We start from the raw sequence: 19,739 nt of genomic DNA, 5'->3' as shown, positions 1-19,739 counted from the left end.
AGACGGACCTAGAACTCCATATACCTGATGTCTCGCGAAGTGGCAGGTTTAAATGAATACATTTTTACATCTTACATAGGGCATACCTGAAAGCTGGCAAGATTAATCGGTTTTACGTGACTGCTGCTGTGAAGTGTGTGAGATGTGAGGAATTAGGGGAAGAATTGTTCCATATGATCATGTCCTGCCCAGTTTTAGCTGGATTCTGGGAAGCAGTTATTGATTGTCTAAATAACTTAACTTTTCGGGCGATCCCTTTTAGTCCCTCAGCCTACACCCTAGGGAGATACCCTTGTTCTAAAAAGAAGAAAATCACAAATAGATTTACAATTTGGCATTGATTCCTGCTAAATGTGAATTGACAATGCATTGGAAGTCTGTGCATGGCTCTCGATTCATTAGATGGAGGAAAGAACTGGTTAAATGGGCTGGAGTGGAGAGTGTTGTGTAGTTTCAGGAATTGAAGAGAGGGCAGGTATAGATTGAAAGCGCACAAGCATGGGAATGCCTTGCGGACTGTTTGCTGACACCAGACACAGACTTAGATACACAGAATAGCTGCTAGATCTGTTATATCTCAAGAGGATTTAGAGGATAGAATTAACCGCCCTTTTTTGGGTAGCCAGGGGTGGGACTTTGAACTACTGAGAAGAACTTTGGGGGATTTCGGTCTACTGTGTTGTATATTGAAATACTGGCCATTAGGGTATCCTTTATTTGGAAGCTTGACAAGGGCCAACTATTGATAGGGGCGTTAGTTATTGATTGGTAGTTGGAGGCTGGAGTAATCTAAAGGGATGTTGCAATATATTTAACACCATGATTGTATTTATTGTATGTACTTGTTTTTAATCTATTTATTAATTCATATGTGTACTTGTCAATTTAAATCTACATTCTAAATTATTATTTATAACCAATTTATTATATTGATTGATTGATCAATCCTTTTTTCTGTACATTTGCAGCTTCTGTTTTATGTTCTATAATGAAAATAATATAATAATTTTAAAATAAAATATTGTAACAGCAATAGATTAATGAATTGAAGGAGCAGGGGAAATGTTCCTTTCAAGCACTGAGTCAGGTATAACATACAAAATATACTTTTTTCCATCAACAGAGTATCTGTTTTATTTTTGCAGTGCCTACACTGATAAAAGACCACTTGCAGTTTGAAATCTCCTTCTGCAAAGATTTTGTGAATCACTACTTCACCAAGCAATTAAACCTGGACTGCTCCTTGAAGTGAGGGGAGAAGACTGGTTTGCATATGATTGGTCTGTAATACTATGGACAAGCTAACAAAAACTATGAAAAGGAAAACACCTGGAGTAATTCTCAAAATTTAAGACTGGCCAAATAATTTAGCATAATATGTTATATTATTATGTTAAATTGGATTTTGATATCACAAAATATACCTGCAGGTCTCTTGGCACCAATGGTTCAAGGGATGTCAAAACCAGAGATTACTGTGCGTACACTAGAGTTGTAAACCTTTTTGTAAAGGTGAGGTGTGAAGAAGACTCTTTTATTAATTTTATGGTTCACTTAGTTGTTGTTTACCCAGCAACATTTCAATCTATTAATATCATCTTTCCCAAACTATGTTTGAATGATGGCATCAAGATTTGACTGAAAGACAAAGAATGGTTCTTAATGGTTATATTGTGTCATAGAGAGAAGGGGCCCTGCTAAACAACAATGCCTGGAAGCATTCACGTAAATCACTGAATTACATGGTGGCCACATTTCCAGCGATGGACAATAGGACAATAATCTGTACATTAAATTATTACATGGAACAATGTTGCCTCTCTTTCAGATGTTTATGGAAAGGATGGAGGGACTAGGCACCCCTATCATGGCTCTGACCTTAACACATATTACAATAGTGATGCTACTTAGAACATGCACAGCTTGAGATATCATTGGTTCACTAGTTAGCCATGCAGACTACGAAACATGCGCTGAGCCCATCCCTTAGAAAAGCAGTACAAGGGTTCTGTGAAGTAACTTTATAGATCTTACCCAGTAGTCCACAGCATGCACTGCAGGGCTACAAACTAAAAGGGAGACACTTATAGTTCAGAGATTTCGAATCACTGTCACACAAAGCAGTGTTCTGCCACAGTCCCCTTTCATATTCTTACAAATCCTCTCAAATGCCGCTCATCCAATCAGATTAGACACTGTGTGTGGGTTGTTTTGTGAACAAAGCACAGTAGTATTTGGGACACAACCCAGTTTATGAAATATGGTTTGGATGGAGTGACTAGTTTTTCTCCAGATACCACAAATCTGCAATTTGCAACTCCTGGGATTGATAAATAATGCTAGGCAATACATGAGCTTTCCTTGTGATAAAGTTTAATAAATACATATACAAAATGATGGACAAGAAGCAGAAAAACACCTATTTAACTTGGAAAGGGATTGAGACTATGCCTTGTATGAGATGATGGGGGCACACATCTGAAGGTCGAACAAAGAACATCAATTCAAATGTGTTATTAAAGGGGGGTGCTGATGATCTGTTAGCTGGTCTGGTCCTTGCTCATGGAATGGATAATTATTCACCTGCATCAGTACAAAACTAATCACACACTCTGGAGAGCCTGCACAGTATTGTCGACATTGACTTTAACTGACAAGGTATTTGTACAAATTTCAATTATTGGAACTGACATATCAAACAGCTGTACATCTGCATTTGATTTAGATGGAACAGTACTGGGTGAATACAATAAATGCAACTCTTTATTTCAAAATGTGGAAATATGTTAACTGACTGCATGGATGTAAAGTTTCAACACCAGTTGTAAATCCAAATGTGCTTCCACTTGGGAGCTAATCATGGAAATGGTTCTTCTCCCCATAGGTGTTGTGGTTTAGTCTGGGGTCCCTACTGACGTTCTTTGTATCTGTTGCACTGCCAGAAGCTCCTTTTGCAAGTATAATGCACATTTCTAGATAGAATTTACGAATTATTACCAGTGCCACTGGAATTATGTGATTCTGCATTTTTTCTGCATACGTATAGATAGATTTAACCACCTATTCCATATAATCTGAATCTGCTGGATAATGTTCAGCTTTCTCCAAAAATATTTCTTCTTCAAATAGATCAAAGGTTTAATCTAGACAATGTTAGTGCATAATTTGGTCCCCCATTGTCGCATAATTCCAGTGACGCTGATTAGGATCAAGCATGTTTAGCCTATGAGCAGCTTGCTTCTTGTGAAAGTAGATTATTTAATTGTGAAGTTGTTCATCCACCACTTATTGACATTCATTAAACTTGCCCGCAAATACAGTTATTAACCTTGTGCATTTCCCTTCCAAATGCACTCGTATAGGTCTACAGTACTTTACCTTCAGTGAAGGCTGTTGGTATCCTGCAAAATATTGTATGTGCCCATTCTATGCAAATATGCGGCACTGCTGTGTCGTACATTCAAATGTGACGTCAATGGAAAGTTACCTCGCTCTCTTTCATTTCAATGACCCCTCTTTCTATTTCCATAACAGTGGGTAGATTTGTCACGCTGTCCCTGGAGTCAGAGGTCACTAGGTCACCGAAATCAGTGGGAAGGTCACTCCTATCAGTCAGGTCGGAATGACTCCTTGCTTGATCAGGTGAGACCAAATTGGCTCCACATATCATCCCAACGGCGACAGTAGTTGACAAACCTGGGCCGAAATTATACAGATAACTCACAGGACTGAAGTACGTGTCCTTCTGTGAATCGCAGCGTATGTCGGCGCCTAATGACTCTATCTCTCATGCATGTAATGGTAAAGTCACCCAAACCATTCTTTGAAACCTGAGTGGTCTTTGTGGTTTGGGCAATGTTGACATTTTGAAGGTTCCCTTTCTGACATCTACCCAGGGTCAAAGTCAAAAATAAGTATACCTCAACAAGAATGTGCATTTCTAGTGTCATGAAACGTATTAACACGGTCATTCAGATCTAGGCACCATGGTTAAAGCCAGTGCATGCGGTATTTGCATCTCTTTGTGTACCCGTGCCTGCAAGAATTTGCATACAAATGACTGTCATTTTGTGCAGACACTTACAAGTGACTACTGTTAATTACTCTTGTAGAAACGTTTATTTAAAAAAACTCGGTTTACAAATACCATTCGACACGTCACTCACTAACACCACTACGAGAATGTTAGCCAGGTACATTAAGACATTAGTCTGAATGACTCACGTAATTCCAAAATTCTCCACACAAGATGCCTGTGTAGTATTTTTCATGACATGTATACCCTGAGAACATGTTTTTGCTTATTTTCTGTTGTTGATAGAGCTTGTTCTACTGAACCCCTAATACTTATTTGAACACTGGGTGAAATCGGACATGTCACATGTAAATAAAATAAATGCATTATTAAACGGTACTAACATGGGGATGTGTGGCCGCGGTGTTAACTCCTACCTGGCCGTCGAGCTATGACCTGTAAAAGAAATAATCTGAAAAAGGATATGCGTGTACCAAAATTTTAATGGAAACTCTTCTGACAGGATGAAAGGGACTAATTATATACAATGCAGGTGTGGCACTAAATCGGAAGATTGCCTTCCCTCTGTTCAGGACTACAAATGTCTGAAAGATAAAAAGGAACAGAAAAAAGTAGTGAGCAATTGGAACCCATTTCTCTGCACAAAAATACATTGATTTCCTTTAAGAAGCATGCAGCACTGCTGAAATGACGTCATGAGTTTGGCATCAGTCTAACAGGGAGTTAACCTAGCATAGAATGCTCAACTGCCACAGGTGGGTGGGTTCTTAATTGATTGTCATTTTAGTCTTTTCTCCTTCTCTCGCCCTCATTGCGAGTCAGAAATTGCACGCAGAGATACGAACCTTGGTGGAATTTCACCGCTCACTATCCCAAGTGTTGCTGAGCACGGAATTAGCATGTCTGCAAACTCAGAACCCCAAACTATGGGCCAGGAGAGACTGCATCTCATTCCACCCTCTTCCCAAATCCTGCATCAACATGGGGACCAGACAGTGCTTCCCTGGATAGTCTGAAATCTGCCCTAACCCCTCGCAATACCCGCCCAAACTCTTGTGCTCCTTCGGCCCTTGCACTGATACCTTTTGCCTCCTCTGAGCAAATGGAAAATGTAAAGAAAAGGGCCTGTGTCCAAGCAGTTATTCCCCATTCAGCCAAGAAAAGTTATACATCGACAGAATTTAGTGTGGGGGAAACCATCCGGAAATCCCGTCACCCAATATCGCTGCATACAATTTCAGCACACTCACAGTGAAGGACTTAGTAGTAAACAGAATATTATAATATATAACATTTTTCAGTGTGTGTATGCAGTATCATCACGAGGTAAAAAAGAATCATAAAGCATATGCTCAAAACTTCTTTTGAGATAACTCTTCCTTCTGAATTTCCGGAAGTGACATAGGTTCCCCACACGTGTCCACCGCCACCTTTGTATACTTTGGTCACACACACACAGCTGAGTTGGAAACGGACGAAGCCACATTATTTCTGCTATTCCAGTCCCAGGAGTTCAGCGCACGACTAACTGCTTCATCTTTTTATATGACCGACTGTCACTCCAACTTAAGAACGTTCCAGAAACATCAGGCAGCGGGTAACTCGCTCTCCGCCCTCAATGCTGATTTTCTGTAGGCATCAACATATCATGTAACCTACTCTAATCCACTTTATCCGGCTTGAAGATAAACAGAGTGGATTTGAACCTCACTACACTTTGCACATTGTGGCCATCGGGGGACAACGGTCCAAGGTGTGATCAGGTGTATTCAGCCTTTTCAGCCCCCAAAAAGCATTACACTGATGCGTGGCTGACGGCACCAGGCCAGCTAGACTTCAAAAGACAACTGATTGGGCTGTATCCTACCGAGTCACGTGGCCCTAAGGTGGCTCCTGTGTTTCATTAAACAAACTGCTCCCCATCAGTGCCAGCCATCTAGTGGCATCAGGCTGGGTGGCGACTAACCATATACCAGGTACCCTAACATTTGAGAGGTACACCCATGATCTCTGACAGTCCCATTAGTGGCATTTATTAAAAACCAAGAAGAAAGGCTGGCTAGATATAAGACTAACTCCTTCCCATCCATACTAGCTTCTCAGGAGATGAAAATGACATGCAGTTGTGTCTACACATTGACTTTTTCCTTCATATCTATGCCCGGCATGGAAATTAGAGCAAATCGTATACTTTACTCTGACCCAGAACGCAAGCCTTTCAAAGTGGAGCCACAAAGTGCCAGAACTTGTCCATCTTTTATCCCTCTACATATCTTTGCATGCTGCAATACCTCAATGCATAACTGTTCTACTTGATACTTGCACATAACATATGACAACCCAGATGATGCTAGAGGCATTGGCAGTTATCTTTAGGGATCAGCATTTATGAACCGAACAATGCATTCCATAACACTCTGTCCATGTGTGGATGTGGACTGTTGAGTCAAAAGTCGGGCTGCAAAAGGGCTAATACCGTAAATGTAATTTTTTTTACTAAATCGCTCTGTTACTTTCAGTGCAAATTGGGACCATAAAATATACATTATTAAGTATGTATGAAAACCTGTATGGCTCCATTTCTCTAAGATATGACCGTAACAGCATAAGCTTTCATTAGATGGAGCAGTGAGTAGAGTGGCACTGAAACTGAAACCACAAAAATCCCATATTTGGCCAATATATGGTCAAATAGTAAAAATCCCCAACATTCTAAATAGGATCTTGCCAGATAATTCTGTGCATTCTTCTCATAAGTGCCAGGTATTACTAAAACTCTATTAGCCCTTGAGTTGTGAAAGCTTGGCACTCGTTGGATTGGCATGAGAATATCACAAATGGGATCTGAGGGGACGTTTTAACATAGAGTAAGAGGAGTCTAATGCACTGTCACCTGTATTTGATTCTTGACCTAGCTCCTCAATGATGACAACTGATACATAATGAATGGATTCTGTGGCATCTTTGGTGTCAGTGTAAGTCTCAGAGAGTAGGTGCCTGTGGGGACCACTATGTGCCTCAGTTGGCAGGCTCCTGACCAATGTTTGGGATTTGTAAAGAACAGAGCAAACAACACTCCCAGAATGGCACTTTTGACATCTGCTTTGGGCAGTGTGGGTGCTATTCCATAGCCGTATTGGCTCCAGTTTACAGGATGCTCTTTTTGGAGATATTAATGCACACATATTTCATGTCATAAATTCACACATACACACACACACACACACACACACACACACACACTAGAAGATAGTGAGGTGGCCACTGGTGTATAACGATTTTCACAACGGATTTTTGATGTGATTTCTACGAAAGTAATTTTTGAGTACAGCAAAGACTGTCCACCCTGAATGCAAATAGAAGGACTGATCACACACATACATATATATATATATTAATATATATATATATATATATATATATATATATATATAGATGTATATATCATAAAACAAAGAGGTAGTCGTCACTATGCAATGATGGTTCAGCCACACATTCACTTGAGAAAAAAAGAAAATATATATATATACATATATATATATATATATATGTATGCATATATATATATATATATATATATATATATATATATATATATATATATATAAAAAAACACACATACGCATAAAAACGGTCCCATGTGCAAGGAACGAACAACACTCATTAGAGGAGCATCAATTCAATATTGATTACACCCAACATGTATATATACACATATACACACACACACGCACACACACATATATATGATTCACAAATTGGTCATCTGCAGCATGCTGTTCCTTTGCCGGTACATGCGTCGGAGACAGACCAGTCTCCAAATAATTGTAAACCAAAGGGATTACGCTGCACTCTGGGGTTCTTGTTCTATGAAGATTAGCTCAGTGAGCAAGACTTTTGTTGAAACACGTTAGTGTGTGGTGAGATGTGAATGCTTGTCTAATAAATGTTTGTAGAACAAAACCCCCGGAGTGCATATGTGTGTGTGTGTGTGTGTGTGTGTGTCTGTATACACACACACAACACACACAGAAATATCTTTAAGCATATACATATATAAAGTCATGATATATATATATATATATATATATATATATATATATATATATATATATATATATATATGTATATATATCCATATATATATATATAAAAAATATATATATATATATACATATATATATATAGCATGACTTTATATATGTATATGTAAAATAAGACATTCTTACTGCCTTGTTAGGGGTTCTAATATAAAGAGTGAGTGGTCTTAGCAAGCCCTGAAAAATTTACTCATTTGAATTGCGTTTAATTGGCAAGAATGTTGAGCTGAAATTTGTGTTGCAATTCAGCCTACTTATTATGCACATTAACAGTATTGCCATAGCAAAATACCAGCTCAGAACTCTTCAGCAATCACATTTTTACCATATAAGCGTTTTCCTTCAAGGCATCTTTTGGCAACCAGCTATACAGAACGTTGGCAAACCTTCTGTATTGTTTAAGGCAAAATATGTAAATTAATTTATTGCTCAAGAAAGAAGAAAAGCCAAGTTTCTGCTTGATCCTCTATTAAACCAAATGTATCATCTTTCTATTGCAATGAAAAGACATCCACAGAACAAGTGATATTTTCGGTCCTCACCTTCTGATTGTTGTAGAAAGGATCAATATCTTCCAGGGGCTCTCCGATGAGCTGTGAAGGGAAGTCCCCATAGATATGAGGCAGCTGTTTGCCAGCTTCCAGGTCGGGCGCTGGTCGCGGCTTCTCCTCGTCAACCGTTTCTTCTCGATACTCCTGCTTGGCACTTCTGGCCTGCTCCTCAGCGATGCGCTTCTCAATAGCAGCCAGGGATTCATGAGTGAACCGGCGGAAGTTCTCAGGACCCGGTTGTACCAGCAGGGCTGCCATCTTTTCATCCTGCACCTTCTCTGCTTGCCTTTGCTCCTGTTATTGGAAAGAGCTGAAAAGAGTTGCCGCGTCAGTATATGTGCATTGGGTGTGAAACGTACAAGATCAACAATGCTATTGCAGAAATCAAAAATACTGTGGGAGGCTGGTTGGAGACTTCTGTTTTAAGACATTAAACTGTTTACAATGTTGGACCTGGGTGCTCAAGAAACACCCATCCAATACATAAATTAGAGGAAATTGTAAAATCCCCCAAAACAAGCTGCCTAATAACATAATACTCTTCAAATGTGAATCAGCCCTACATCCGAGAAACCTTTACTGCTTAAATCACTAAAATCTACCCCACACAATAGGACGTTATATAGAAATATATGATAGTGAGGTAATGGTGAAGTGGAGGCAGAAAGAGAGATGGCCAGGTTCAAGATATTAAAAAATACGATTCACGTTTTAGCTTTAAAATATAATTTTTCTCCAACTCTGATGCACTGAATATCAATGTATTTTAAGGCTTGTCGCTCTATGAAATTTTCAGCTAAAAACATGAAATCCGTGTGACACGCAGTAGTTTTTTGAGTTTACTTCTTGTGGTGAAGGAGCGGAAGTGGGTTTGGACATTGATTGTTTCTGGGTCACAGATGTGAAAGGCGTTTCTTCCACGGGGGTCGCAGATATTGGGTGCTTTTCTGCCCTTACTCCTGATCCAAAAGTGTTACTATCTGTCCGTAAACCATAGTTTCCCTCCTACTTAAAATGCACAACAGACCTGGCAGCCTCATGTCCCGCCGCCACACCCCACAGATTGTTAGGCAAATAATAAAAGATAGCAAAGGGTATCATCATGCAGTTACTATTACTAATATTACTAATATTCATTATATTATCATTATTTGTATTAATAACAACAACAATAATAATACCAATAATAATATTAATACTAATTCTACTACTACTACTACAGCAACAATAAAAAAATATTAATACTAATTCTACTACTAATATTAATAATAACAACAATAATTATGAGATTGATGTTGTTATTATTTATTTATTATTTATTTAGAAGTTTTCTATAGCGCTAACAAGACCCGAAGGTAGCAGAGCGCTTTACAGTAAAGGGAATGAAAAAAATGAACAGCATAACACGTAACAAATAAAAGCGATTCATTATCATTGTTCTTTATTATTGTTATTTCTCTTATCGATATTATTCATTCTCCTATTATCTGTAACTGTCATCCCTCCTGAGGCTTGAGCCGGGAGGTTGTTGTTTTCTGTGTTTAGCTAAATTTTAAAACTGCACGCTCTTACTAGCTGTCCTTACAGCGTTTTAACTGCACATTACTTAGCTTGATCACGAAGCTAAGCTGTTCTTGTTTTGCCTCCCCCCTCGCTGCACTAAGTCCCCTCCGCCTCCGCTTGACTACAAAGTGGCATTGGTAACTTGTCCCTTGGTTTCCTGCTAGATGGGGGTCAGAAACCTGAATCTCCTGAATTAAAACTCACCCCAGCCGAATTGAACGCTGCTTGAGGTGATTACTAACTTTGTCGGCCATTTTGGAGTGGGCTAGCCTTTGAAGGCACCCGATTGGACACTATATAAGGGGCTTCGCCGCATTGGTTCTTCTACCCTGTAACTGTCATCCCTCCTGAGGCTTGAGCCGGGAGGTTGTTGTTTTCTGTGTTTAGCTAAATTTTAAAACTGCACGCTCTTACTAGCTGTCCTTACAGCGTTTTAACTGCACATTACTTAGCTTGATCACGAAGCTAAGCTGTTCTTGTTTTGCCTCCCCCCTCGCTGCACTAAGTCCCCTCCGCCTCCGCTTGACTACAAAGTGGCATTGGTAACTTGTCCCTTGGTTTCCTGCTAGATGGGGGTCAGAAACCTGAATCTCCTGAATTAAAACTCACCCCAGCCGAATTGAACGCTGCTTGAGGTGATTACTAACTTTGTCGGCCATTTTGGAGTGGGCTAGCCTTTGAAGGCACCCGATTGGACACTATATAAACGGAAGACCATGTCTCCGCGCAGCGGACGCGATCAGCGGACGCGCCGGACCTGCGCCGGAGTCGCGCCAGAGTCCTGCCCGTCTGCGTCCGTCAGCGACCAGTATGCGGCCGCAGACGCAGGTACTGTCACCTTGAGCATTCCCCCTCTCACAACATATGACAGCGCTAGGCTTAAATCCCTGCGACCTCTACACTGTATTATTCCATCATGTATTAGCGCTGCTGCCAATCCCATCTTTCCACTTATGAAATGCTCACCTGACCTTCCCGGCAATGAAGAACATAACTGCCTTCTTCAACAGACTACTTCTTTGCAGACACGCTTAAAAGCTGGCCTGCTAAACTGCCGATCCTTAGTCAAACACTCCCTTGACGTATTCCATACTTTGGAAGAAGATAAATGGGATGTATTGTTTCTTACTGAGACGTGGTTAGGAGATGACACCAATCCTGCGTTACATCTAGCAATCCCGCCGGGCTATAATATATTATGTGCCAACAGACAGAGCTCACACCCCGGGGGAGGAGTGGCCATAATATATAGAACCCATTGGTCTATTTCGTCTTTCGCCTATAATCAAGTAGAACGCATTGAAGCGCTCCCTTTTTGTATTAATATTTCGCCCAATTTTACATTCTCCGGCCTCCTGGCGTATCGACCTCCCAATTCTAAACCATCCCACCTTCCAGTCTTCCTGGATTACGCCCTACAAGCGTCACTGCGTTATGCCAATTTCACCCTCCTTGGGGATTTCAATCTTCATGTTGACAATATAGAGGATACTGCCTCCCTTAATTTCCTGTCCTCTCTGGCTGACGGCGGACTGAATCAAGTTGTTAGTGGTCCAACGCACAAAGCAGGCCACACTCTTGATTTAATCTGTACGAACTTAGAAGGCCTAGTCACACTCAATCCTGTTCCTATAGTCTGGTCGGATCACCTGCTTGTACCTTTCATATTTCCCTGCCACTGCACAAATCGTCATGTCCGTCCGGCTAAACAACTGGGCAGAAACTGGAGTAGGATTTCTCCTGATAGCCTAGCTCCTCATCTCTGATCTGTTGACCACTTTGACACGAGCCTTGACCTTGATACACGATTAACACACATTAATGACCACATTACTTCGGCAATCGATCAGATCGCCCCTATTAGGCCCATAAAAACCTATCGCTCTGCTCCCTCGGCCCCATGGTATTCGAATGATCTTCGCAAGCTCAAATCAGAATGTAAACATCTTGAGAGACGTTGGAGAATCACTTTCTCATCAGATCGTAAAATTCTTTACAAAGCCGCCTTGAAAAACTATAGGAAGAAGATCATTGAACATAAAATAATATTCTTAGAAGAAAAAATTAATCGTTCCCAAGGTTCATCAAGGGAAATATTTGAGACAGTCAGATCCTTCACAGATCCCCTGGCATTGAAACGACCTCCAGTGGTATCACAGACTCTCTGTGATAATCTCTCTGTCTTTTTCGAGAATAAAATAGCCACCATTCATGACTCTTTCCCTACCAACACCTCAGTATATAAAAGTCCTATACCCGTCTCTCTATCTGGCCCTGAGTTCCTGTTCGTTGATTTTGCAGAGATTTCTCTGGAACAATCTCTTGCAGAACTTCTTAAAATTAAATCTGGCTCTCCGCTGGACCCATGGCCGGCTAAACATTACAAATCCTTAGCTCCCATCCTTAATCCCTTTCTGAACAGAATATGGAATGATTCATTACAGCTGGGAGTTTTCCCCGACACCTGGAAACAAGCACGCCTGGTTCCGATAATTAAGAAGGCCAGCGCCGATCCCTGTGATCCTGCCAACTACAGGCCCATTTCTCTACTGCCTGCCCCTGCTAAAGTACTAGAAAGACTTGCTCAACAACAACTAGCTAGCTTTCTCGAAACATCAGGTGCCTTTCACGATTCTCAGCACGGCTTTAGACCAGGATACAGCACTGAGTCGGCTCTCATCGAGATGTCAGACGCAGTAAGATGGAGGCTGGACGAGGGATCAAGAGCGGTGTTGGTGCTGCTGGACTTGTCGGCAGCATTCGACACCGTCTCCCACCCCCTCCTCCTTGATCGCCTGCATTCAAAAGGTATTCAGGGCACGGCCTTAGGATGGATTTCATCCTTCTTGTCTAGCCGGACCCAGGCAGTGTTTACCCCCCCATTCATTTCTGAAAGTCGTCCGCTTCGGTGGGGAGTCCCTCAGGGCTCCTCGCTGAGCCCCCTCTTATTTAATGTTTATTTTTCCCCACTTTTTGATATCATCGCCCAAACTGGTATAAAGGTCACCTCCTATGCTGATGATATCCAGCTTATGTTTTCTTTCAATAACATCTCCCCCTCAACTTTTGATCCATTAAAAAATTGTCTTCGTACAATTGCTCACTGGATGGACAATAATTTTCTTAGATTGAATGCTGGGAAAACGGAGGTTCTATTTTTTCACCAGCCTTCTCCACTGGACCCTAATATTTGGTGGCCTACCGACTTAAGTACCCCCCCCCCCTCCCAAAAGACTCTGTGAAGAATCTTGGAGTGAGATGGGACTCCAACCTCACTTTTCATCATCAAGTGCATACAGTCTCCACTGCCTGTCTAGCCAAGATTAGAATGATAAAAAAGTTCATTCACTTTCTGCCGAGTAACACCAGGAAGATTGTAGTCCAGGCGTTGATTACTTCACACCTGGACTACGCCAATGGCCTCTACTCTGGCCTGTCTGCAGGGCTCAGTCATCGCCTTCAGACAGTACAGAATGCGGCGGTGCGATTGGTTACCGGTCTCCCCCTACGTGAGCACATCACCCCTCACCGCCGCAACCTCCACTGGCTACCACTGCAAAAGAGGGCCGAATTTAAAGCTTTGGTACTAGCTCATCGGGCAATGCAGGGTAAAGGCTCCGCATATCTGTCTTCCTGTTTGATCCCTTATAATAACTTCAGGACTCTACGTTCCTCGTCAAAAAACCTCCTGTCGGTTCCTAGATTCAGGAAATCCCGCTCAGGTGGGAAAACTTTCCCAGTGTTGACAGCGGCCTTATGGAATAAACTTCCTAATGCCATCCGGCTGATCAAAGACGAACAACCTTTCCGGCGAGCACTCAAAACTCACCTGTTCTGCTGAGTTACTTCTGCCTCAATTAACCATCAAAGGTCTGCATGTAGTTATACAGGAGCGCCGGGACACCCCGTTGGGGTAGCTGTGCGCGATACCAAAACACACTAAATAAATAAATAAATATCATTATTCTTGTCTGATAATAATAGTAATAATAATAAAAAGAAGGCAAAGTAGAAGAAAAAGATGAAGAAGAAAAAGAAAACTACAAAGAAGAAAAAGATGAAGAAGAAAAAGACGACGAAGAAGACGACGAAGAAGACGAAGACGAATATGAAGATGAAGAAGAAGAAGTGGAAGATACGTTGTATAAATGAAGGACGATGCTGAAAATGGCACTAGAGTGCTTGGTAACATAACAACGAAAAATCACCAAAACTGAATTAGAAGTTAAGCATTTTGGTCCTTTGCATGAAAACAGTCTGGGAAGACAGAGTTCAGAGTAGAATGGGAAGGCTCTTCCATAGATGACAAAAGCTGTAAACGGTTTGCTTCAACATGTGTGTTGTGTTATGTGTGGCACTTGACGGAGTATAACACAGCTGGGTCAGGCGCTTCTAGTACAAGAGATTGGTAACGTCTCGGATAAGGAGACAGTGACGCCCAGGTGCCTAAATCATGGCAATTTTGCACAACCTCTTCAATGACATTTAGCCAACCAGATACGTAAGGTGGGCCACCCCAAAAACGTTGCTTTAACGGGTGAAGACGCAAACCTATTGGAGGCAGAACGCTGCACGCTCAAGGCATATGGAGCTGGTGTCCCACCATCTTCTAACAGAAGGCAATTTTCAAAGATTCAAAAATCCCCTGAAAACACACCTATTACACATTGTTTAGGATTTTATCACAGGTGTGAGTGACTCTAGGCTCCTGCGACCTACTGTTAAGCCCACCTCTCGGACACATGCCCTTTGACTGTGATAAATTAAATACATTTCACCCACCGGCCATTCGGAAATATGGTTGTTGCATTTGGTCAGTTCTGTAAATGTCGTTTTTGGGTGTATTACATGTGGTGCGGATTATTATTATATGTGGTGCGGATTATTATTATATGTGGTGCGGATTATTATATGTGGTGCAGATTATTATTATATGTGGTGCGGATTACAGTGAAAGACTGGATTGACATCAATGCAATCCAAAGGCCTGATTTAGAGGCTGGAGGTTGGGCACTCATCACAAATTGTATGGATATCCTGCCTGCCTTATTACAAATGAATTACCATAAAATGTACTTGTAATAAGGTGGACCAGATAACCATCATGTTTGTGATGGGGTAACTGTCTGCCAAATTCTAAATCAGGCCCCAAATCATTCCAAAACAGCAGTGTAAATTGTTGCATATGCAATATAGGTAATCCAGAATTCTGAGAGGAATGAAGGTGGCTTTAAGTACAGCATTGAATTTCTTATATCAAATCTGCACCCCCACAAGATCCTAGAGAACCCCTGTAATGTGCAACTTTGGCTCTATTTACGAGTGATCCAGTGATTTACGATCCTTGAGCAAACACCACTTTGTGCAGAGATCACCGTTATGAGGATTGGGATTTTAGTCGCCCCTAAGTAATTACCAGGGACAATAAATTCGGAACCAATACTACATTTCGATAGGTTAACAGTAACTGATTCAATAGGTGAAAAGGGCCTAGTAAATGCTGGAACATGTAGGGTTTGGTGTGGTGTATTATGCCTAATTTATGGGGCAAAAGTTGTAAAAGGCGTTAATTATCACATCTGATAAAACCCAAAGCCATCGGTGTCAGATTTCGCAAGGTGCAATAATCATCACATCCCACACCTGGCCGCGTGTAATGAGGTATTTTGTCTAACAGACTGACACTCAAAGTAGGCCCGGGGGCCGCATGATGCCCTCCTGACCTTTACATGTGACCCCCTGGTTAACAGCAGCTCTGGGCTGCTGTTTTCTCGTCTCAGTAGCAGTAAGAAGATGCTAAATAAACGGGTGAACATTTATTTAAATGCTAATTTGTGTTAAAGAAAAAAAGTAACTAGGGAACCTGCACTGCCCAACTTTAAGAACATCTTTATTTTTAAAGACAATGCAGGAAAAGTGTAAAAATATGATAGCCTCTTTTGAATTCAAAAAGTGTATTTAATTAACCTGCAGAACCATTTAACCTTATAACATCAGAATATATCAGTGCATTGCCAAGTATGTTATGTTATGTTATGTTATGTTATGTTAAAATGGTTTTTATAGAGCGCACGGCTACTCAAAAAGAGTGTCCCGACGCTTTTAATTAAGGTAGGCTGCAGTAGACTAACATAACACATTAAGAGAAAAAGTGTCACAGACAGAAAGAAAACAACAAGCAAAAAGAGACCTACTGGGTAAACAGCCAGGTTTTAAGGTCCTTTCTAAAAGCTAATAGGCTAGTGGCTGCCCGAAGTATAAGAGGCAGAGAGTTCCACAATTGTGGCGCCAGTAGTCCAAAGGAGCGACCTCCCAAGCGCGCTCTCTTCACTCGCGGGACAGTCGCCAAAAATAGGGATTCTGATCTCAGAGAGCGAGCCGGTCGGTAGAAGGCAAGTCTCTTTTGGAGGTACTTTGCTCCCGTCGCATGGAGGGCCTTGTATGTCAGGGTCAAAGCCTTAAAGGCGATCCGCTTGCGGATTGGGAGCCAGTGCAAGGTCTGGAGCAAGCCCGCAGCACTGGCGCGTCTGTTCAATCCATAAATCGCTCTCGCCGCAGCGTTCTGCACAACTTGGAGCCGCTGTAACAGGTACCCTGGCAGGCCCAGGTATAGAACGTTTGAATAATCCAACCTAGAGCCTATCAGGGCCTGCACAGTCAGCTTCCTGTGCTCCTCCGATAATAGGGGAAGAAACCTCCGTAGCATCCTGAGGAGGCCGAAGCACATGCCCGACACCCCCAGGATCTGGGACTTCATGGTCAACCCCTTGTCCATCTTAACACCCAAGTTCTTAACCATTTGGGATGAACACGTTGGGGGGAACATGTTGGTAGGCCACCAAGCCTGCCAGTCTGGCTCCGTGTCACACCCAAAGAAGAGTACCTCGGACTTATCGGAGTTGCACTTGAGGCTGTTCAGTTGAAACCATTGAAACACAGCCCCAAGGCAATCCCGGATACTCTCCCCCTCAAAGTCTCCTCCTCTCTTACACGAGAAGAGGAGCTGGGTGTCGTCTGCATAGGATACGATCCGGGCCCCAAACGACTCCGCCAACGCCGCCAAAGGGGTCATGAAGATATTAAAGAGGGTCGGGCTCAAGATAGAGCCCTGAGGGACCCCGACTCCCAGAGGCGGCATCACGGCGGAATCTGGCGAGGCCCAGACCGTTTGCCGGCGGCCAGCTAGGAAGGAGGAAAACCAGCTGAACACCGTCCCCCATAGTCCTATCTCATAGAGTCTTGTGAGAAGACCGTCATGGGGGACGGTGTCGAAAGCCGCCGACAAATCCAGCATCACCAGCATGGCTTTGCCCCCGGTATCCAAAATCCCTTTGATAGTTTCGGAGACCTCAAGGAGTGCAGTCTCCGTGCTGAGATTAGGACGGAAGCCCGACTGGGTGGCGTGCAGAATCTCATTAGACTCTAGAAAATTGGAGAGCACCGTCTGCACGTGCTTTTCAACAATTTTCGTAAGAGCCGGCAACAGAGAGATAGGCCGGTAGTTAACAGGGGCCTTAGGGTCCAGACCAGGCTTCTTGAGCAGCGGGATGACCATTGCCTGCTTCCAAGCCTGCGGAACCACTCCCTGGCTCAGCGAGAGATTCAATAGCGGGTTAGCCAATGGATTAATCACCTCAGCCAATTTCGCCAGAATTTTAGCAGGGCATGGGTCCAAGGGCGAGCCCGATTTCAAGTTGCCCATAAGTGCTAAAGAGGCGGGCGCAGATATAGGTGGAAATGCGCCCAGCGTCAGGCCTGGCGGAGCCGGGGGTGATCGATTGACCACAGAATCAATCCGCTCCGCGGGTATAGCCAACGGAAAAGAATCCTGTATAAGTTGGATCTTGCTAGTAAAAAAGCTAGCAAGGTCAGCGGCCCAAGAGTCAGAGGGCCTCTCCTCAGTGATGTTAGTCCGTGGAGATATAAATTCCCTAACTACAGAGAAAATCTCCTTGCAGGAGTTGGAGGCAGCTTCTATCCTCCCTGCCAGGTAGGCTTTCTTACCCAGGCGAATGTCCCGGTGATACTCCTTAACCGCGCTCTTATAGGTCAACTTAGCCTCCGCATCATATTTTACCCGCCAAGCTCTTTCAGCTACCTTGCACTGCTGCCGCCTGGCCGACAGTGCTACGGTGTGTGGAAAAGTAAATTTTGCCATGTTATATGTGCCTACGTGTTCCCCATTCTATGTTATATGTGCATGATCGATATGCATGTATCCCCCTATGATCGATTAAAGATGCAATTACAGTTGTGTCCAACGTTAGTATGTCAGTTTCCAGTTCTCGTGAAAGCAACAAGTATTAGGCCTGTGTTGCCACGTTTCACAGTGTGCACGTTAATTCACCGAATTGTCCCCGTTTCTAGGCCTCAAAAGGGCCCGGACACCAGATTCAAGCTCCAGTCTCCTGAACCCTCTCCGAGGAGCGATGCAGCCCCCACCTGCATCCCTGACCCTTCACTTACTTCCTGCCGCGCGGTGCCCGGCCCGGCCTGGCTCTGCCTGCCTGTCTGCCAAGAGTATGTTATGCTTCTAGTTATCAGTCCAGCTTTCCTCCTTTGCATTCCTAAGCTACTGAACCGCATCAACAGTTTCAGCTATGGTCTAGTCTTTCTGTCTCCATGCAGGAGAAATACTGTATTAATATTCCTAGCTCACGCAATACATGTAGAATAGATGCATGCACCAGTCTTAGTGTCAAGTAGCCTTTGCCCTGATAACTTTTAGATTCTATCAACATGTACTCCAAACACCAGATACCAGATACGCTATAGGTACATGTCGTCCTGACACCGCAGACTTTAGTCTCCTCTTCTAGTGAATAAGTCATAGCCCCCAGTTCTCCCTAGTAACACATCATTGCCCGTTTGCGCGCACCACTAGGTTAAAGGTCCCAGCTGCTCTCAGGTAGCCCCCTCCATGTTTCCGCCCATTCATGACACTTCTATGATGTTTCACATCACATGTCTCAGTGCACGCCTTGTACACGCCTTCTGTTTCCGCCCATGTGTTCTTATCTTACGTTTGTCACAAGTTACGCCTACTGTATGTAATGTATTTGAAATGTCTTACTATATATACACTGCACTGTTAATGAAATGGAGCAGCTGCCTTCCTTCCTTCCTTCCTATTTATTTCAGGCTGTCCTGTTCCAGTCCCTTCCCTTTTGCCTGAATAAAGCCTGTTCAAACTCGGATACATCGGATCCTGCCTCTTATTTATTGAGCTATCTGTTATTGTTAATGTAATTCAAAAATAGTACCGGTAATTAATTATTTATTTACCACATAATGGCGCCCGAATAGGGACGTACCCCTTCCTCACGCGCTGGCGATGCAACGCCGGTCCCCTGACCCTCTGCAGCCGTGACGGAACAATACCGTGCACGTGCAGATATTTCTGCTTCAAGTCTCCCTCAGGCCCACGGAGGAGACGGAGACTGCGGTCCGACATCCAGACGAAGCGGTGTGGAATGCGGTTCGTCCCGA

The 19,739-nt window shown here is 42.8% G+C and overlaps 1 protein-coding gene across 2 annotated transcripts in view; it reads right to left on the bottom strand.

Annotated features, from left to right (window-relative positions):
• The window catches only part of LOC144784447 (sodium channel protein type 5 subunit alpha-like), a 1,060,325-nt gene that overhangs the window by 762,187 nt on the left and 278,399 nt on the right, over positions 1 to 19,739 (bottom strand). Inside the window, exons 2-3 of one of the 2 annotated variants that reach the window (XM_078663204.1) lie at positions 8,679 to 8,997; positions 4,502 to 4,620 (exon numbers count right to left, since the gene is read on the bottom strand). In XM_078663204.1, coding sequence (XP_078519330.1) covers positions 4,502 to 4,620; positions 8,679 to 8,945 — 386 coding nt within the window. In that variant the 5' untranslated portion in view covers positions 8,946 to 8,997. The remainder of the gene's footprint in view (positions 1 to 4,501; positions 4,621 to 8,678; positions 8,998 to 19,739) is intronic. The other variant, XM_078663205.1, reaches the window with a different exon arrangement.

Source organism: Lissotriton helveticus, chromosome 10 (assembly GCF_964261635.1).
Source record: "Lissotriton helveticus chromosome 10, aLisHel1.1, whole genome shotgun sequence".
In the NCBI taxonomy this organism is placed as follows: domain Eukaryota; kingdom Metazoa; phylum Chordata; class Amphibia; order Caudata; family Salamandridae; genus Lissotriton; species Lissotriton helveticus.
The sequence above is the reverse complement of the archived record's forward strand: the minus strand, read 5'-3'. Positions and strand labels throughout refer to the sequence as shown.